Source organism: Protopterus annectens, chromosome 1.part2 (assembly GCF_019279795.1).
Source record: "Protopterus annectens isolate FY-2018-M chromosome 1.part2, PAN1.0, whole genome shotgun sequence".
Lineage (NCBI taxonomy): Eukaryota > Metazoa > Chordata > Ceratodontiformes > Protopteridae > Protopterus > Protopterus annectens.
In genome coordinates, this window is record NC_056727.1 from 27,530,229 (window position 1) to 27,553,340 (window position 23,112).

The window sequence follows — 23,112 nt, forward strand, 5'->3', positions numbered from 1 at the left end:
AACAAACCACATTGCGGAACCATATCAACAAGCTTGATAATAAATGAAAAAGAATTTTGACCAAAAGAAAGAAAAGAAATTCGCAGAATGTTAGAGACATCGTCACCGAAATAAACAAACAACTCAAGAGCTTAATAAAATTCATCAAAGCAAAGTTTGAGGCTAATATAGCCGTCCAATCAAATACAATTACAAGGCATTTTTTAGTTATGTTCGTAATAGGCTCTGGCTGACTATGACTGCAGATGAACGATAGTAGCAGTCATTGAATCCCGAAATGACTTATCTGTCCTGCAGGATAGTTTGTCTCATATAAATAATGAGTACTCAAATCATGGACTGAAAATAAATGCCAATTTATTGACAATATGCCCCTTTGTGTTTAGATCTAGGCATGTCATTGTCCCCCTTTATTTAACACTCATCAGGTCAATCATTGAATATAAAATCCTCTTGGCATGAATCTGTCCATACGCATGCAATGATTGGAACATTCACAAAGATAACTTACTAAAGGGATACAAGACATATGCAACACATCCTTCATGGACCAACGTAAAGCCCTGTCAATATACTCATTATCCTACAGACTGCTAAGCAGTGACCTGTGTCTGGCATACAAGGCATCCTCTGACCCATTACTAATGAATTTACTGCACATCAGAAAGCCAAATGTCATTAGAAATACTCAGTCAAGGCATCTAAATCCTTTTGGCAACATTAAAAGAATGGTTTGTTGTGACAGGTATATCTTACAGAGGATACCGCTGCTGTGGAACGGACTCCTCATCCACTTAAAACAATGTTCATCCCTGTATTCAATTTATAAATGGTGATAGGAAACAGAAAATGTATCCCAGAACTGCCCCCAGTACTACTACTGCACAGGGGCAGCTCCTAAATGCTTTATTCCATGCATGGGTCCCATCAAATTATGTGTGGTATGATCCCAGTTTAGTCATTAGTGGTAATATATAATTACTGACCATGAGATGGGTAAGGCCAGTCTATAACCATGTGGTATGATCCCAGTTTTGTCATTAGTGGTAATATATAATTACTGACCATGAGATGGGTAAGGTCAGTCTATAACCAAATGGGAAAGGCTATTTTGAGCACAAAAAGGGAAACTATGAGAATAACATGTATTAAGCAACTTCCTGCTGGACATTTGTCTGCAAATTCTGCTCTATTTGCCATCTTCTGGATAATTTCTGAGGTCTGTTCTGTCTTGTACATGGAATCGTCTTAACTTTGAATCCAAGCCCATGAATAATCTCAGCAAGAAGCTGCAAAGTATCAGGATACATTGCTAATTTGTATCTTAAACATGTCTCTCTGAGCACTGAGTTGCACTGAATGGTTTTTCCCATATTTTCTGCTTATCAATGTGCATTCCGTTTAGGGGTCCTTCTTATCCAAGTCCATGGTCAGTTTCCTAATGATCCCCTAGCACTAAAACCAGCTCCCATGCTAATTTACTTTAGTCAAAGGTTTTCACTGCGGAACTATTAAAAGTAATACGTTTTCACTTGCTACAGATAGATAGATTAGTACTTGGCAAACTGCCCTTGTGGGCCATTTTAAGCCTAGCCAATTACTCCATGTGAGAATCAAACCCTGCACCTTGTGTCTGCAAGGTAAACACCTTAATCATTATGCCATCCTCCCACTTAAACTTCTCCTCATTACTATCTATATCTCCCCACTGAGACCATGTAGAAATAAAAATTTCGGCATTTGTTGTCTACAGTCTTCTTCTTCCCTTTAATCCGTTTATTTTACCCTTTGATTGCTTTCAGGAAGTCAGAATTGTTACACCCTCTAAAGTAATTCCAGGCATTTTTCTATTTTGGGTATCTAGCTAGCAAGCAAGAAGAAGAAGACACATATTTTATCTCCACAAGTCTGTAAAATCTATTGAATCATCTGTTTGTTTAAATGGTTGGTTTCGCCTTTACTTTATTTTTTATAAGACATTTATCTTTTCTTTTTTTACCCCAATTATTTTTTCTCTTCTGTCTAGCATTCATTTTTTATTTATTCATAGCCACCATCCCTGGCAGTACTCTTACTATTGGCTTACTAATTGGAATACCACTCAACATCAGCCCACAAGTCTTCACCAATTCTTACCAATGCCACCATCAGGACAGACCAATCCTGGGGGTTGAAGTTTATCATGTGATCAGACTGTCAGGTTCAAGAGACAGTCCTAGTATGGCATTTTCCTAAGTGAGTGCTGAAGAAAGCCTGGCACAAACCTAGCCCAGTTTTTACTGGTTTGAGGATATATTGCCGATCTCATGAATGACATGGATCGTGCATGTAGTCATTCTAATTCCTTGTGTCCACTGCTGAGAATGCAAACGATTCCCTGACAATTTATACTCTGCTGCCTCAAATCCATAGGGATATTTTTCAGATTGCACAGTGGTGCTTCAATTCTCCAAGGATACATCACAGATTCTAAGGATACTTTCTAAATTGTACACTGCTGCTCAAGTCCCCAAGGATTCTTTACAGGTTTTTCGCTAGTGTCCCAACTCTCAAGGATACTTTGTAGACTGTACACTGCTACCTAAATTCCCAAAGATACTTTGAAGATTCTGCACTGATGCACAAATCCCCAAGGATACATAACAGATTGTACTCTGACACCGCAAATCCCCTAGAATACTTTCCAGATTGTAGTTTGCTGCCCGAAATCTCCAGGGATACTTTGCAGATTGTATTATGCTGCCCCAAATCCCAAAGGATACTTTGCAGATTGTACTCTGCTGCTTAAATCCCCAAAGATATTTTACAAATTGTAATCTGCTGGCCCAAATTCCTAAGAATGCTTCACATATTGCATTCTGCTGCTCCAAATGACCAGAGATTTCACATCATTTTAGCATTAATCAGGTTGGAGGCCTTTCACTGTATCTCTCTTGTGACGGAAAAGATGACCTCAGTCACCGAGTTCCATCCTTCGCAGCCAGTACTTCCAATATCCAGACCCACTATCTGAACCTAGATTGGCTGAGTTACAGGGAGCGTTCTGTCTCTCTGTTCCACAAAAGTACCTTTGAGTTAAGATTATCATTTGCAATAATCTTGGATGCATTTCATCAAAGACAATGCAGATGTCTAAATTCATATTTAGGATTTCTATCAAGATTTATTCTTTTACAGGCAGAGTCGTTTTGATGTGGCTTTTCCAGAATGCCACTGTTAATTCTCTTATTCCTTTTAGTATCCAGTGCTTTGGCCTGAAAACCCCAGCCATTTGTATCTGTAAAAAATTATTGTTCTTGTTGCACTGACACTGCAATCTTTAAAATCTCTAACTCTTCATATCTCCAGCTACTATGCTGTAAACAAAATTTCTATTCAAATGATTCCTTGTGTTTCCCATGAGGTATCAAGAGCTAGTAAGACTAAAGTAACAGCAACAAGAAAATGACACACGGAGAATTAAATAACCCCTACTAAACCAGGAAAAGTAACAAAAAAAGATAAATTGCATCAGTTGCAATACTTCCGATACAAAGAATAGAAATTAGTTAACAGTCCATCTACTTTCTTAAAATCTGTCAAGACTGAAAGTAAAAATGACATACAGTTTAGCAAACACAAGAATGTTTGCACACCTTTCATGCTGATTAAGCTAGTGGCCCTTTAACTATAATTTTAGTCCATTAATTACTAACTATTGTCAACATGTCAGAAGCAGAATCTTCTGTTCACACTGTTAATACATGACTGCCTCTGGTCATGGTATTAACTGACTTGGTATACATGCAGCAGAGACTGGTAAGGTTACATATCCAACAGTTATGCAAAGCTAGTCTGCTTTAGGTTTGCAAAAGCATTTCTAGTTAACATAAATGCTACATGTTTAGGGCCATAACGGGAACACGATGTATACGTGTGTGTGTGTGTGTGTGTGTGTGTGTGTGTGTGTGTGTGTGTGTGTGTGTGTGTGTGTGCGCGTGTGTGCGTGTGTGTATGTGCACATGTGTGTGTATGTGCGCGTGTGTGTATGTGCGTGTATGTGCGTGTGTGTGTGTGTGTGTGTGTGTGTGTGTGTGTGTGTGTGTGTGTGTGTGCGTGTGTGTGTGTCTATGCATGTTAGTGAACAAAATGACTCCTTACTTTGAACTATATGTTTGGATGTGATGCATACCTCTCAGTTGTCCAGATTTTAACAGACTGTCCAGACTTTTGCCTCATATATTTGGTCTTTTCCTCAGAAAATCTGTGGCTTTCTGGAAACTCGCTAAAGGTTAAAATCATTAAATAATGACATTCATTTGAGATTCAAACTTCATAATCCCCAGAAAATGAATGGTAACACAAAACCTGTTAGTCTAGCAACTTTCTACATTTATAAAGGCAACTTTTAAAATATGACCCTATTTTTAGGTCTTTGACCCCCATTATTTTTGGCTTTGTCCGTATTTTTTGCACTTGGAGATTAAGAGTTATATGAGATATTTTAGACCTTCAGGAGTAACTAATATGTGATGTTTTGAAAGTGCTGTTGAAAAATGTAGATGTAGTTAACAAGTTAAAAAAGTACTGCATTTTTGTTGAGATCTTAAGTGATGCCTCATCTTGGTCAGTGTACTAGCTAAATATCGTCAGCGATGTAAGCCTCCGGAGGAATCAGAAGCAAAGGGAAAGGGGTGTGTCCAAAAAGTGATATCAAGCTGAAGATGTTATGTTATAGGACATGATGATGTCATTTAATGGTGATGTCATTTACATCATTTATTAAATATGGTATAAGGATGAGTCTTCTAAATAATTAAATAAATTGGTACGATATCAGTACAGAAAATATATTACACTGAAATAGCAAGTAAAAAAATGTGAAAAGGATTTTAACTGTTTAAGTTCAAAGCAAGTTAAGACTACAAAGAAACCCGCTTGGGAACTTCTTCTTTCTTGTTTCCAAAACAGAGGACTGACTTGGTAGTTTGTAGCCAGAAAGTGACATATTGCACCCCTATTATAACCAGGGGGCAATGTTACTGATAACCCCTGATGAAAGCTGACTGGTCATTAGTGCTAATGCAATAGTAACTTAACACATGCATGCGGACGTGTTTATAACCAGTACTATGGAAAGCAAAATTCAATAGGTTAGTTAATTGATGGGATCACAGGAAATATTGTATCTGTACAGCAGTTTACCTTCTCAAACTGGGTTTCATGTCACATGTTTTCTTCTGTTAATTGATATTTATTTCCTCATTAAAATATACTGAAAAGCAAAAAAAAGTGTGTTCTCATAATTGATAATGCCAAGCTTTTCAAAATAGACTTCCTTTCATCTTTCTCCATCTAGTGGCCATTTTTCTAGTTGCTATTCAGTATCCTGATATCTTTTCTGCCAAATGATTATAAAAGCCATATATAAGCTGTTGCACAGCAGTGTAAAACTGATGCTAAATTTTGATTACATACATGTCTCTAGGATGAAAAATAAGTTGATGAGACTGTTGAATTTAGTTAATTCTAACAGATTTTCATCATATAGCACCAATATACTGAAGGCAAATAATTCTTACTCATTTTATATGTTTGTTAAACAGAATTATGGACTATTCAAACTGGAACAATTTCAGCCACTAGAAGAGGAAAGGAAAGGATTCAGCATTCACCTAGAGGTTTATGTTGCCCATGTGAAGGGACAGGCAAGCACCAAGTAGAACTTTTTCTTTGCATCTACGTTTTGTAAAGTTATTTTCATGTTCGGTAGAATGTTTCAAAGTCAAATTTAACACTGTAATTTATATGACTGTAGGTATTATATTTATGGAATTTGAAAGTATCATGACCTTTTATGTCATCTGTAAAGTACAAAAAATGTATTTCTTGTCCCTATCCACTTGGATTAAGCTGTACAAGACAACAATAATTTGGTAGTTAAGCACAGTGGCCTTGGTAGTTCATGGCCTAATTCCTTTGGTCTTCATTTACTTATTTTGTGACTTTGAACAAGTAATTTACTGTACAGTGCTCCCAGCCCTCAAAAACAGGTGTTAACATGTTTGGATAACACAGTTAACAAAATATAACTGTACCACTGGAAACAAACTGTATATTTTGAGTGATACACTTCATATTTTCATGTGTTATTACAGAAATACCAAATAAATATGTCAATGTCACTTATAAGCAAGAGTGAAGCCTGTATTACGTGTTGTCAGAGGAAGAAGAACTGGCCAAGCCTAAAATTAACATATTCCTTAGGCATCTGGACAGCATTTCCAAAAGGAAAAGAAGATAGATCTTCTGAATTCCAGAAAAAGAATACATACAAACTGAATCAGCTGGCAAAAATGAAAACAATTTCTCTGAAGTGAATGAAGGATTGGCCCTTTTTGTTATCAGAACTGCGGAATGATAGATAATGCCACTGTGTGTCATCTTTCTATGACTCACAGTGTGATACTGCAGTAACTAACTGAAAGTTTTCATCAGATTCATATCTAATTAGAAGATCTATGCAGGCAGCACAAAATACGACATCTATGGCTAAAGAAATTCAGTCCTTAACTATTATCTAACTCACAGTTCTCTAATTCTTTGTCCCAGAATTCTGGGTAAAGGCAAACATAATGGGGGAAAAGAGCTGCAATCATGGACAATTAAAAAAAAAAATTATTTCACTTTAAAACATAAAAAAAAAATGAGGTCTTGCATTAATATGAACAATGAGGAATATACACTTATTGTATAAGGCAATAAGGACTGTATATTATTTTTACTGATATACCACAAAACCAAAATTTTATGAGGATCAGGGCTAACATATGAGGCAAAATCAGAAATGTGAATTGGCCAAACTGGAGGCTGAGCTCTCCCAACTCAGGACTGGCAAGACCAGACAGGAGGAGAAGGCAACTACACACACCACAAAACCAGTCTCACATAAAGCTATCACAACAATGAATCAAACACATAAACACACAAAGACATACTCGGAGGCTCTGAGCAAAAATTTACCTAAACAGCAGAGGCCTCCAAAGCAGACACCCAAGCAACTGCCACCTCATGACACACCACAGGCAACACATAAACCACAAAATCAGTGTGCAAAGCAGTCACAGCCCTTAAGGCCAAATACAACACCAAACATACTTGTCATAGGTGACTCCATAGTCAGACACACTGACGTCCCACTCACCAGGCTGAATAAGGAGAGGGTCACAGTAAGCTGCCTATCGGGCGCTAGAATCTGCCACATAACACAAGCACTGGTCACTCCACAGCAAGTACAAATATGACACAGTCATTGTCCATGCTGGTGTGAACGACCTGAGACGTACCTCCCAGGACTACATGAAAAGAGACATAGAGGAGCTCTCTGATTATGTAGCCCAGGCAGGTATGACCCTGACCCTGAGCAGTATCCTGCCTTCACCAAGAATGATGCCACAACATAGAGACAAGATGATCAGCTTTAACAATTGGCTTAATTTCTGGTGTCATTCAAAGGGGATCCAGTGTCTGTCTGCCTGGGATGACATGCTTGACAAGCCACGCTGCTTCACAAGGGACGGCTTGCACCTGTCACCCCTGGGATTCCGGATATTGGCTAAGGCTCTTGCCACCCCATAGTGCCTTTTTAGGCAAGGCTCAAATTCTAAACCTACCACCCTAGAAAACAAAAATGGGAAGAAACTAAGGGTAATGCTTCTCAATGCCAGAAGTCTAAATCTCAAAATGCACGCACTCGAGGCCCTTCTCAGTATGGAGAACATTGATGTCTGTGCTGTAACTGAAACCTGGTTCAAGGCTCCTGAGAGCACCCCAGCACTATCAGGTTTTACCTCATATCATGTGTTCCGGCCCCAAAACCCGGACCACACGACAAAAGGAGGGGGTGTATCCATATTCATCAAGGATACCCACACCTCCAGGTTGGTGGCAACGCACGAAGCATCGGAAACCATCCAGGTGCAATTAACCATAGGCAAAACTGCTCTACAATTTGTAGCATGCTACAGGCCACCCTCTCAAACTCAGGAACCCCACACAGCCTTCCTGAAGACACTGGAGGGTATAAATGTATCTCCAAACACCATTATATTGGGTGACTTCAACTACCGAATATAGACTGGGAACATTACTCAAGCCCCAACTTTTAGCCCAAAGGTTCCTGGAGTTCATAAATTCAAATGCCATGGAACAACTAGTCACCGTTCCCACAAGAGGAGAAAATATACTAGATCTCATCATCACAAACATGGGGACAAAATGCTCCACACCGAAGTATATCCCTCATTGGTGAGATCAGATCATAAACTAATCTCACTGGAAATTCACATCCCGCCCCACCCCAAACAAAAGACCACAGTGAAGAACTTCTCTAAAGCAAACTTCACACTACTCAAGACTGGTGTGGTATCCTTCAAGGCCCCGAGCCAGTGGAAACCACAACCCAAGCTGTGGAAGCCCTTACAAATGCCTTCTATGAACACCTCCAGGACTGCATGGATCAGGCAATCCCTAATAAAACCAAGACTCTTTCTACCAAGGGCAAACGTCCAGTCTGGTGGACCCCAGACATAAACAAACTTTACAATAAGAGGAGAAAGCTGTTACATGATAGAGCAAAATCCATAAAAGAGAAGACACCCTTGATCATTATTAGTAAAAAAATACAAGCACTCATAAAATCATCCAAGGCCAACTTTGAGAGAAAAATTGCCATAGATTCAAAAGACAATCATAAGGCCTTCTTCAGCTATGTTAGAAACCTGGGTGGAATCTCCCAGATATGCTCAGAATTAGTCCAAAATGATAAAAAATCACTGAACCCACAGACATTGCCAACATACTGGCAGACAGGTTCAGTGCAAACTTCACCCCCTCTCCCCCCGAAAAGGAGAGATAACTATCCCAGCAGAGTGTAGCCTCCCAGACATCTCAAATGCGCAGGTAAAAGCTGCTCTCTCTAAAGCTAAAAACACAGCATCAATGGGACCGGATGGTGTCCCCGGCTGTGTGCTACACGAACTCAATGAGGAACTAAACCCGCACATAAGGCAGCTGTTTAATCTTAGCCTTACCACAGGATACATGCCCAAGGAGTGGCGTACGGCAACTGTGGTCCCACTCCACAAAGGCGGTGCCTCTACGGACCCTGGTAATTGCTGCCCCATAAGCTTCACAAGCCTGGTCTGCAAAGCTATGGAGAGGATCATAATGGAACTCATAAACAAAGACATAGGGGACTTGCAGACATTGGACCCGACCCAGTTTGGCTTTGTCAAGGGCAGATCATGCCTTTTGAACTTGGTCGACTTCTTCGAAACAGTCACCAAGGCCATTGATGAGGGAAAGGCAGTCCATACAGCCTACCTTGACCTTGCAAAAGCTTTCGACACAATACCCCACTCAGGTATTATAGAGAAACTTACCAGCTTAAATGTAAACCCATATGTCACAAGATGGGTTGCAAACTGGCTAAAGGACAGAACCCACAGGGTCAGAGTTGCTGGCACCATGTCAGACTCCAAGCCGGTCACAAGTGGTGTCCCACAGGGCTCAGTCCTTGGCCCCCTGTTGTTCGGCATCTACTTCTCAGATGTACAGGCAAACATAGGAGGACTATGGCTGACAAACTTTGCAGATGACTGCAAACTGGGCGCCATAGTGGAAAGTACATCGGACACAGATATCATTCAGAGGGGTCTCACGGAAACTGATAGCTGGTGCCAGAGCCATGGCCTGAAGTTAAATGCCAAAAAATGTATAGTCATACCCTTCGGGAAAAACAAGGTAACCCCAAGCTACCATATAGGTGGCAATCCACTAAGCACAGAAGAGGTTATCAGGGACCTGGGGACCCAGGTTGACAGTGGCCTTTCTTTTGACACTCACATTGCTAAAGTGGTTAGAAAGACCTTCTACATTGCCCACCTGATCATGAAGGGATTCACATCCAGATCAAGTGAGGTCATTGTTCCCCTGTACTCTTCACTTATCAGACCAATGATCGAGTACAATGCCCCATTTGGGATGTATCTCACCCGACACCTGCAGCAATTGGAGAGACCCCAAAAGTTCCTCACCAAAAGGATAAAGGGATTCCAAAATCTGTCATATGCTGCCAGACTGAAGAAACTCCAGCTCTATTCAGTCGCATACTGTATGCTCAGAGGTGACCTGTGCCTGACATATAAGGCCATGTCCAACCCAGAATTAATGAACATGCTCCACCTCAAAAAATCCAAAGCTACCAGATCCACTAGAGCAAGCGACTTAAACCTTAGCACGGATATAAATAAGACATGCTGGAGGGATAGGTTTGTCACTCAGAGACTCCCTATGCTGTGGAATAAAATCCCGGTCCATGTGAGGCAGAGCACCTCGCTGGCTCTGTTCAAGAGAAATCTTGACCGGTGGATGGGAGATCGTAGGTTTACCCCGGGAATCATCTCTGTGTCACTGCTGGACAGAGACACAACAAACTAATGGGCACAATATTTTTTAACATAAGGGGTGGCGTAAGCCACAAAACTTTGGGCTAGGCTTATAAATGCCTTAGGGCAGATAGCCTAGTATAAACCTATGAACCTATGAACCTATGAAAAGTTCTGGATTGTTGAGAGGTATGTTTAAACTACAACCCGGTGATGTAAAATTTTCCTTGCTTTTCTATAGCATAGTAATCAATACAATACAGTCGCATTTCATTCCTTTGTGGTCAGCAAACAATGCTAAGAAAACTATGTTTTTTTTGTAGCCGACACCTAGAATTAGAAAAGAAGTTGCTAATAAATGTGCAGTAGTGAATAAAACTGGTCTGCTTCACACAAAGGAGTTATCCTCCCTGAAATAAAAGGTTCTCACAAGACACGGAGTTAGCTAGCCGTCTCCATCTGTTTTTTGAAATGATCATCCATCTTCTTACATATGTAACTTTAGTCCATACGTCTCAACCTCTTAGGGAAAGAAATTTAGACAAAGCCTAAAATAATGGGGGACAAAGGCCCAAAAACAGAGACAAATTTTAAATATTGCTCTTATAAACTTAGAGCATTGCTAGAATAACAGGATTTGTGTTAACATGCATTTTCTAAGAAATATGAAGTCTTAAACTAAAATGTATGTTACTGTTTAGTCACTTCACTCTTCAGTGAATTACACATTTGATAGGGAAAAGACCAAAAATACGAGACAAAAATCTGGACATTGTATGAACATCTGGAGAGCTGAGAGGTTTGGTTTGGTCACCCATACATCTACGGGCACTGGTCATGTTATCTTTCTTCAGATATTGATATCATTATCTGTATCTCAGTAGTGGACAGTCCATTCATTTGTTTAAGGGTACAGTTTCAGGAATCTTGTCTCATATTCTGTTTCAGTAGCAACTACACTGATATCTCTTTAGGAGCTACTTCAATTGCATTTGAAATACATTACCTGGATATAAACCTTCAACAGTGCTGGATATAAACCTTCAACAGTGTGGGATATTAACCTTTAGCAGTGCTGGATATAAACCTACAACTTTGTGGGATATCTGCCTTTAGCATTGCTGGATATAAACCTACAACAGTGGTGGATATAACCCTTCAATAGTGCTGGATATAACCCTTCAGCAGTGCTGGGCATAAACCTTCAACAGTGCTGGATATAACCCTTCAGCAGTGCTGGGTATAACCATTCAGCAGTGCTGGGTATAAACCTTCAACAGTGCTGGATATAATCCTTCAACAGTGCTAGATATAACCCTTCAACACTGCTGGATATAACCCTTCAACAGTGCTAGGTATAAACTTTCAACACTGCTGGATATAACCCTTCAATAGTGCTGGGTATAAACCTTCAACAGTGCTGGCTATAACCCTTCAGCAGTGCTGGGTATAACCATTCAGCAGTGCTGGGTATAAACCTTCAACAATGCTGGATATAAATCTTCAACAGTGCTGGATATAAGGTGCTGGATATAACCCTTCAGCAGTGCTGGATATAACCCTTTAGCAGTGATGGGTATAACCATTCAGCAGTGCTGGGTATAAACCTTCAACAGTGCTAGGTATAAACCTTCCACAGTGCTGGATATAACCCTTCACAGTGCTGGATATAACCCTTTAGCAGTGATGGGTATAACCATTCAGCAGTGCTGGGTATAAACCTTCAACAGTGCTGGATATAACCCTTCAACAGTGCTGGATATAAGGTGCTGGATATAACCCTTCAGCAGTGCTGGGTATAACCATTCAACAGTGCTGGGTATAACCATACAGCAGTGCTGGGTATAAACCTTCAACAGTGCTGGATATAAACTTTCACCAGTGCTGGATATAAACTTTCAGCAGTGCTGGATATAACCCCTCAACAGTGCTGGATATAAACCTTCAACAGTGCTGGATATAAACTTTCAGCAGTGCTGGATATAACCCCTCAACAGTGCTGGATATAAACTTTCAGCAGTGCTAGATATAACTCTTCGACAGTGCTGGATATAAACCTTCAACAGTGTTGGATATAAACTTTCAGCAGTGCTGGATATAATCCTTCAGCAGTGCTGGGTATAACCCTTCAGCAGTGCTGGATATAACCCTTCAGCAGTGCTGGGTATAACCCTTCAGCAGTGTTGGGTATAACCATTCAGCAGTGCTGGGTATAAACCTTCAACAGTGCTGGATATAATCCTTCAACAGTGCTGGATATAAACTTTCAGCAGTGCTGGGTATAACCCTTCAGCAGTGCTGGATATAAACTTTCAGCAGTGCTGGATATAACCCTTCAGCAGTGCTGGGTATAACCCTTCAGCAGTGCTGGGTATAACCCTTCAGCAGTGCTGCATCTCTTCTGTTTTCTCTTTGAGTAAGTACTTGAAATTAACATAGTGCTCTTCAACATGCTTGAAAACTCAAAGGAAAAAATTATGCAACTTCTCTAAGGTGAAGCATCTGAAAGTGTTTTTTCATTCGACATTTAAAGGCCTCTTCTCTAGTTCTGCTTTCATTTCCATTTCCAGCTTGCTGACAATCTTCTCAACATAAAGAGCAAAACAAACATCATATGGGTAACATAAACACCATTTTCTGTGTTACAAACATGCTGCTTGTTTCTGCTAATCATTTGTGCTTATCTTGTCCTTCCTTTATACAGAATGGACTGCTCATCATGCACTTACAATAACGGCATAAACAAACTGCAAATATTCCTTTCTTCTTGTAGTTTTGTTTCTTTGAGTCAGGTGCTTCCAACAAACTTGTTAGATTACTGTGCTTCCTGAAATTGCAAGCTGGTACACATCCATCCATTTGCCATAAACCTGGTTATGCACTTAAAACATTCAAGCTCTCTTTGATTATGCTCTTATATTGATTACAGGCTTAATCTCATATCTACTGAGGAATCCAAAACCATACTAATGTGTGGTTTAATCATCCATTGTCTTCTCTGTTGCAAGATTGTCAGGAATTTGTCCTTAGTGAGAACTATCTATGTGCCATAAAAACAGAAAGTACTTACACTGATTTATACAGACATGGGGGGAATGTAGGAAATGGAAAAAAGTTATTGTTTTTTATTAGAAAAAAGTGCAACTATGAAAAAAGGCATAATTATGACATTACATTGTAAAGGAAAACAATGTAGTGACTGCTAAAATAAGGGCCATGTTTTATGCTTGGCTTAAACAATGCAGTTACCTTCAAGACAGCATTCCAAAAAAAAAAAAAAGATTAGCAATGAATTCTCATGTACTTTTTGTGTGTTAAGATGCTTATTGGATGACTTCAATTAGACATTTTATCATGTGATACATTTTAAATAGCTGTGCGGCTGATTTTGTTCAGAGATGATAAAGTTCCAGAAGGTTTTTCTGGACAAAGTGCTCTGGTATGGCTTTGATTTTTGATATATATCTGTGTTAGTAGATATATGTATTTTGTACGTGTGTGTGCTTGTGTATGTGTGTGTGTGCTCCAATATACAGCAATCTGGGGTAGTATAGATATGTAGAAGGGGTAAGGGTGGTATTTAGGTGGGTCGATGCAGAAAAATGTAACATCTAGTCTGAGAATTTGCCCTGCTTTGTATTAATCTTACTTTATTATATTAAAGAATAAGGATTTGTAGTACTGGGGCTCACATTTGTGACAGGGAATTCTGAAAAGGTAACTGCCAAATGTGAATAATATCACATGGCAAATTGTGTTCAGTTTTTGTTATCAAATCTCTTTTTCACAGTTTGGAAGAATGTAACATGTATAATTCTCAACCATATGAAATAAGGTTAAATTAGCCTTGAAATCTAGCAGGTGAGGTGGAAGCATATCTCTTTAAGATTTTTTTTTTAGGTTGTTAGAAACAAATTGTGAATGAAAGCTTCACGATAAACAAGCATCATATTTTTACTTATGAAAAATTTTATTTATTAATATTATTATTTATTATAATTAAAAAATTCAAATAAATTCAAGTAAAGGGGGGCAACCACATAACAACATATTACTTAAAATGTTAACATAAAACATTTAAAATGTACATTCTATTTGCATTTGTTATAATATGCCTTTCTTTTTAGGACTGCTTTGTAATTAACTCCATTGTTCAAACCTGGTACCCTACATGCATCCAACAAAATCTGTCATTTGATTTCCCTATAATCAAGTTCCCCATCTCTGTCTCCATTAAAATCCCGGGGAACATGATCAATAACCCCAAAGCAAAATTTAACTACATTCTAGTCACCTGCACATGTAAGGGTGTGCTTGTAAAGGGCATTATCCAAGTTTTGAATTTTTTAAGTGAATGGTTTTAGGTAAATTAATTTTGTAATTTATTAATTGAAATTGAGATGTGATTGGTTAAGATTCCTGACCATTTTATATAAGAGGGTTGCATTCATTGAGTTGTTTGCTCTGAAGAAGGACAACGTTTTTGAATGAAAGCGCTTAACCTGTGGTATTAAAGGTTCCCGTAAAGGATTCAGTGACTCCAGTTTTTCTTGTGTTTTAGTTTTGTACAGAATTTTAACTGCTGTGACTACCAGAGATACAACAGAAGGACTGACATTTGTTACGTTGCTAAGCTGAAAAAGAAAATTACAGTTCTGGTGATGAGGCCTGATGATTTGATATCTAATGTGTATACATTTGGTACCTATACCCTTACCTCAGTAAATGACCTTAGCAACTGATCAAGACTTTCTGCTGTTCATCATACTGGACTGCATGCTATGATTTTTCTCTATTCTAAACAAATCACTCAATGATTTCTTTTTTATGAGGAGCAAATTATATTATGATAAATTTTTCTCACATTCTATGCTACAGCAATGTCATAATAAAACAATTTCCCAGTGAAATCTTTGTTTGCATGAAGTCTTTTCTCTTCTTAATATATGGAAAACTGTTCCTTACCCTGTTAATCAGTGCATTGCATTCCTTGTTATGGCAGTCATTAGTAGATTTACAGTTTATTATTATGTGGAAATGATTACTAAACACTGCATGTAAGAAATAAAAGTTAAATGTGATAAAACCCATAGTCATGAGAGAGTTCTCAGAGGAAATGAGATAAAAATTTAAATTGTTCTTACTGAATCTCTACAAAGATATTAAAGTGTTAGCTGATACTTTCAAATGTAATGAAAATGGCAGACCATAATTTAGTTTTCTTACCTGTTACAGGCTGAAGCTCATCAACAATTAGTTTTATCATCTTTCCACGCCGAAAAACACGTACTGTGTGCCATTCATTGTCATTCAGATTATGGCCAGCAAAAATAGATTCGGGACCTTTGCCTGTTGGATATGTCAAAAAGTAGTTAAGACCATCTTCAACAACAGTAACTTGTTAACCTTACAGCAAAACCATTACAGCAGTGATAATTATTAAGACTTGTAGGGGAAAAATAATTAAAAAAACAATCAGGAAAAGTGAATTATTTTGACTATGGTACAAGCTTTGCACCCATCTTGTTTCTGTCCTTCAAAAGATATCAATTCTGGGTTGTCATAAACAGTCACATTATCCAAATATTTTGCATTAAATTCAGGACCTAACCAGCTCACATTTCTGTTAAGACAATACTAACAAACATTTTTTTTTAATATCATTCATTGTTCTTATTTGCATTAACATTAAAGGCTGGCAAAATACTTTACATATGCTGAAATATTAAAATCAGAGATCACTTTTTAAGCACTATAGGTATTTCAATATGAAAATAAATTAAATTGTTGTGATATGAATACAGTGCACTGACCTTTCTTATTCATAGTACAGAAAGTCAAAACTCGATGTCATGTTTAAAACAATATGTTTGCAATACTTAATTTCTTTTTTCTGAAAGGTTTTTTGTATCCATTGACAATTATGCAGTGTGCAGTCCTCATGAATGGTGTACTTTTATTTTATTTTACAGCAGTAGTTCACTGCTTCTCAGTACTATTCTAATAACATTGACCCACCCCATTCCCCCTTTTGATTCATACTAACTCTTTATCTTCCTACTTTCTGATCGAGTCTCAGAACATTGACTGACAGAACAGTGAGCAGACAATGCTGAATGTCCTTTGCAGGTAGATAACCAAGATAAAGAATATCACAAATAGCCAAGGTATCAGCAGGTGAACATTGGCATTAACCTTATAACAGGTAGCCAGGTGGCACCAGTGAGTCTGCAAATGTGTGGAGTAAGTAAGACATTTGCAGGAAATGGTGGCAAGCTGCACACTGCTGTAGTGGATATTGCAGCAAACTCAAGAAGCCTGTATTACAAGTTCAAGTCCTACAAATCTCTAATGTGTTTTTTTCATTTTGCCACTAAATGGATACATTTGTTAAAATGATCACAGTGCCAGAACGGCACATTGACTTTCTACTTCTTATTTGTGCTTCGTGACTTTGCACTTCTCAGGACATGTTCTTCACTTCCTGCTGAAAGGCTTCTGCACTGCTGCTATTTCTTTCTTTAAGTACCTGCTTAATTATTTCATTAATTTTGTTTTTGCTTATACTTGGTGGTCAGGCAGAGTTTTTTCTTGTTGTGGTTGGGCAATGTGTTTCTCACTGCGGCTTAAACGATATTCCTCTGCTGATACCTGTGCTATTTGTGATGTTCCTCTGTGGATATCTTGTCTGTTCTTTGAATAGGTCATTCAATACAGTCTGCTCTTCTGTCAGTTGTTGTTCTGGCACTCAATCAGAACTTAGGTTACCTAACTGATCTTCCATTTTTTTCTTTCTTTTTCTCCCACATATATAATTTTATTCTGCTTTATACTTCTCCTTACAATGTCTAGAGATCAGCTGTCCAGCTCCCTTTTCTGATACTTTCTCCTTGTTTTCCAGTTTTTGGATTTTACACTCATAATCTCTGTTGCCATTGAGCTTATCACCTGCATTTCTTTTTCTTGACAACTGGTTGGGAGGGTGGCCTAATGGTTAAGGTGTTTGCCTTACAAATACAAGATGCAGGGTTTGAGTCTCACAAGGGATAATTGGATAAGCTTAAAATGGCTCGCAAGGGCAGTTAGCTTAGTACAAACCTATAAACCTTCTTCTTTATTCCCTGTAACCCACATGCAAAATTCTCAGGATTTTGTCACTCTTATCCATTTATCATATTCCAGATTTCCTGAGCCTCTGTCCAAATCTTTTGTGCCCAGGTACACTCCCTGAACATATGCTTTATGCCTGTCTCCTCTTATTCCATCTTCAGCATCTTGACTAAGCTTTCCTTCCTCTTGATATAATCCTTTAGGTGTAAGATAACATTTGTGCAACAACTTTAATATCTGATCTCTTACTTCATACATTTTCTGCATCTGTGATGTTATTTTGAGGACTTTTCTCTCATCCTTTGCTTATCTCTTTCTTTGTGGCTTTCTTCACTTTCATCCTTAAAATCATTTTGATTTCACCTTTCCACTGTTTTTTTTCATTGCCTTAGTAGGGCGACCTCTTTCCTTTCTTTGCCTTTTCTGGTATTCTACTTTCAGCCTCTTCCACAGCCATTTTCTCTTAGTTATGAGTATGTAAGCCATTTATTTTGTGCTAATTCAGCTTTCCATTTTAATTTGTGTATGCTTTGGAATATTGTATTTCCCGTCCCTAGATTTGTTAATTTCTTCTCTCCTCTTATCCCCGTTTTCTTCCATTTTCCTACTTTATTCTTCCCTATCATCTTTCCTTTCAGTTGGACTATAACTATTGGGAAGACCCAATGGGAGTTAGGGTACCCTTGCTGTATTAATTTCTCCTACTGTATTCCTTCTGCTCAGTACCACTCTTCCCTGTCTTTGATATGCCTTGGACTTCTTTTTTCTTCTGGTTTTGGTACCTTTGTTGGTAGTATGCCCTAAAGGCTTCTATAACCCTCCAATCACCCACAGTGATATATATCTCACACCTTTTCCTTGTTCATGTACTTCCTTGCTAGATGTTTCCACTGCCCCCCCCCCCCAGTTTACTACCAGTACCCCTCAGTGCCATTGCTATACTTCCACTGGAGTCATTACCTTTCCTTCTAGTTCAGTTTTTATTACAACAGCTTCCCCTCTCATTAGTACTTCTGTATGTACCCTCCTCAGATTTCCACCCAGTTTTGTTATGTCCTTCACATCTTGCCTCCTTTGTTGACCGTCCTCTGTCATAATTTTTCCTCTGACTACTGCTTTGATTCTATCTTTTTATCATTATTATCACCGTGTTGTCCAATTTGTATATATCCTGTAATTCTAACTCCTCTTTTACCTTCGGTTTAGTCTTCTGGAACAGTGCCACATCCCCTTGCATCCTGTCCTTTGCCCCCCCAGCAGAGTGCATTTCTTCCCCTCACATCTGCATTTTGGGTGCCTCTGGATTTAGCTTCTTCATCTTGTCATTTTTCCCCAGTTCTGTCAGTTCTGTTTTGCTCTTGTCCGTCCTGATTTTGTCTCTCTGATTTTAGTTTCATGCACTCCATTTCATTCTTTCCTAATACACTGTTGTTAAACCTAAGACTACTGTTTCCATAATTATTTCTTTCTTCACTTCAATCATTTTCCATTCAGGTATACCACAATATTTTGCCTATTACTTCAAAGAGAAAGCTTATTTTTTATATAAAAATACAAATATAATAATAGGTGTACCATAGGAAAGACCATGTTTAGGGCATAGAGGGTTCCTAATGTCCATCTACTTCCAGTTATTCTTCCTTTCCAAATGATCTATAAACAACAGCAATCTTTCTATTTATTTACATCCTGTCTGACTATTCCCAAGTTTGTCTGCCAGTTAATTCCTAGAGGGATATTTAAATGCATTTTTTGTTTCAACATTCATTGTATCCAGCCTCTATTACAACAGCATGTGCTTTTCCCTCTGTGTGGAATTTGCGATTGTTTCCCTCTCATATTACTGTTTATATAGCAGGGTAGTTAATCCATGCAGGAACACATTGTTCTTTCAGTGTCCTCAACACGTTAGCCTTTCCTTTTCCTACCTCATGCAATGATTCAAAAACATCCTCAGCCATTTTTACAGACATACCAAATGTGTCAGTTTAATTGTCCTACCTTGTTTTTAAGTTTGTGCAGGCCCATGTTTATGTCCCCCTTTTATCCTTCTGATTCTTCCAGCTCTGTTTATTCTTCCTATAACTGGTTCATGTAACCTGGTTAAGGTGTGGATTCTTCTATAACTGGTTCATGTAATCTGGGTAAGATATGCATTCTTTATATAACTGGTTCATGTAATCTGGGTAATACCTGGAACACCTCCACAGATTCAATATATTATGCAGGTGACATGGCTAACTTTCAAATCACCTCTGCAAATAACACAAATATTAAGGTAGTCTCCAATACTAAATTACTAGGAGTTATAGCAGACGACAACATGACATTCAATCTCCACATCCAACAAGTAATCAGAAATAAAAACAAAAAGATAGAAATTGATATATATGGAGCCAAACAATATGTGACTGAAGGCAGCTGTATAGCATTAGCATCCACCTTCCTGCTACGTACACTTCTGTAGGCCTCTCTCCTTTTTTTACCAACCTTCAATCAGCTCTGCCAAGCAAACTGGAGCAATGCTATAATAAAAGAGTGAAGTTTGCTTCCAACAACGCACACTCCAAAAATCCCTGTATTACACTTTGACTCCTGAATTGACTTCAGCTACCTCACCTCACCTGCTCTCTTCTTCAGTCTGTGCACAAGTTAGTCCTTCACTCTGGAAAATGCCCTGCCCTATACTATAGGACCACCCCACCTAAAGAGCTCTCTGCTTTACTGACACACATCTCCTCTCAATTCACAAAGCTCACAGCTAAGCAGGAGATGCTTTTTTACTCCAATTGCATTTCAAAGTCAAGGAACTCAATTCCCCTTCTGGGAAGACATCTCAACAACACACATCTGTTCAAATAGAATTTAAAACTGTTCCTGCTTGACTCCTGGCTATACCTGTGCTATTCTCCAAGCTAAATCATTCCTTAACTACTTCTCCTATGCACACCTACATATCAGTGACTATCTATTCTCACTTCTCTTTCTTCTTTTCTTATAACAAAATGCTTATAATTACATCTGACAATATCTACTGTACCCAATGCTGCCTATGTTGCTGCAAAATTACTTGTTTCATAATCATCTGCATTATTTATCTTCTCTTTGTACGTAATGCTGTTAAATGCTACCCGAGCATTCTGTATATTATTTAATATTACTGTAAATAGTTTCTTGTGAAACTTTGTATGTAATTCTGCTAAATCTTACCTGAGTATTCTGTATGTTGTATAAAGTACTACTGTTATTATTTCTTCTAGAGATTTCTTCCGCAGGCTTCCATTGAAAAAGGGCTTGTTTGTCCAGTCAGACTTTTCCAGCAAACAAATTGTAATAAACAGTGTTTTCAAAAAGTTTTCTAGAACGCTAACAAGATGTTGCACTCAAGTGAGCTAAGACACAGCCAGGCAGACTCAATGCTATGAATATTAAAACATTTGTTTTCTGATCATTTCTCAGTAATATTATTGATGGCAGAGACTGGAATATATATGGAGTAATCTAAGTTAATGCCTGCAACAAAGGTTAGTACACAGTGTATTTATTGACAATGTTATCCATTGGAAAACTGTGTTCTTAATAACCTATTCTTATTTATGGAGCAACAACCGAAAAAAAGAAGTGTATGCATTGTAAATGTATTGGGTATGCTATTTGGAAAGGACAGTATATCTTCTAAATGAGATTTGAGATCAGGTCTGGACAATGCTATGAGACAGTATTTACGTAATGACAATTTATAGCTATATTCCTGTAACTAATAATATTACCTATATCACAGGGATGTATGCCATGTAGAGTATTCCAAAACAACATTTCGGAATAGTAAAAAATGTTTTGTTGCTGTGCCCATAACAGTATCTAAGAATGCAGACATATGATTGAAGAATCTTGCAAGTAAGAGACAAGCATGACGGAGGCTATGTATCCCCTGCCACTTTGCATCATACAATCTTTCTGGCATATAACTAGTCAGATAAAATATTTTATGTCTTTCGTTAACTGTCTCCCTCATTCCCTTTACAGTTTTCACAGCAGGGCAATGGTCAGTCTGGTGGATTAAAGGGCACATCAGACTAAGTAAAACTGCTAGCTACAATACATGGTTAGCTGATTCCAAAAAGATGCATAACAGCATGATATTAAATGAAATACATGAGTGAGAAACAATGATATAAGACTGATTCTGACCAGGAACAGCAAAGGGGAAAAAAGCAAGACACTTTCTATAACTCTAAGATAATTTGATCATGAAATGAGGTCAAAAGCAAATGAACAGACATTCAAAATACACACCTGGAAGCAGACAGCTGATGGAGAAGTGGCCTTCAGGTAATAGCCTTGCCTGGTGAGAATAAGTCAATTATACGAAGCAACTTTTAAAGGAAAATGTTGTGTAAAAGGGTGTGAATGCTGTAACATGTAAGACTTTTCAGTCAGCCACAGAGCAGCTGACATTACTGTACCAGAGATATAAGCAGGCCATTTTGTGAACAATAATGCATATAATCAATGGAGTTTTAAAATGCATGCACTGGCATGGATGTATCAGGATTTATAATGAGATATGGGAAAACAGCAGTGAAATTTTGCTAAGGAATGTCATTTAGGGACAACTGCCAGGGCTTCCTTTTCTCACTTGAACCCTAAACAACTGTAACAGACAGACATGAATAATTGATAGCTTATCTTCTCTTCAGTATGGCTGAAGACATAGTCTGAAGATGTATGTCTGATATACAGAACAGATATATTGCCTAACACCAAGCTTGCAAGGGTTATATAAAATATGAAATGAGACCTCAGCATGAATAATACTGATAAATCAAATTATAGACATAGATACTATGTACCATCCGCACACTGGAATACAATATAATTAGAAGTGCAAATGAAACATCTGAGAGGTAATTAATGACCCATGCAGTAGCATTTAAAAATCTGACTATGTGATCATATAAGCAACAGCCACACCCAGATGTCCTGATAACACACATGGGGGTATCCAAAAAGACAAGCAAAAAAAAAGATTGAAGGCCACAAACTGCACACACACACACACACACACACACACACACACACACACACACACACGCACGCACACACACACACACACACACACACACACACGCACGCACGCACACGCACACACACACACACACACACACACACACACACACGCACACGCACGCACGCACACACACACACACACACACACACACACACACACACACACACACACACACACACACACGCACGCACGCACACACACACACACACACACACACACACACACACACACACACACACACACACACACACACAGACAATAGTAAGGTGCTTGTGATGTCTAACTAACCAGATAAATTCTGAAATATTCCTTGTAACTTTCTGCAACTGTAGCCAGTGCAAAAGGTGGTGCTGCTCTACATACTGCACTTTTCAAAGGGGGTACTAAACATTACAGGACATTCAACTCCATTCCTAAATACAGCGTGAGAAAGTGATGGAAAAACCCATGCTTTGTATACAGACACACACACACACACACACACACACACACACACACACACAC

General features: G+C 38.5%; 1 protein-coding gene across 14 annotated transcripts in view; it reads right to left on the reverse strand.

The window, feature by feature from the left end:
* NRXN1 (neurexin 1) overlaps window positions 1–23,112 on the reverse strand; it is a 4,168,553-nt gene that overhangs the window by 1,553,657 nt on the left and 2,591,784 nt on the right. For all 14 annotated transcript variants that reach the window (XM_044054788.1, XM_044054802.1, XM_044054867.1 and 11 more), the window contains one exon: window positions 15,654–15,776. In XM_044054788.1, coding sequence (XP_043910723.1) covers window positions 15,654–15,776 — 123 coding nt within the window. The remainder of the gene's footprint in view (window positions 1–15,653; window positions 15,777–23,112) is intronic.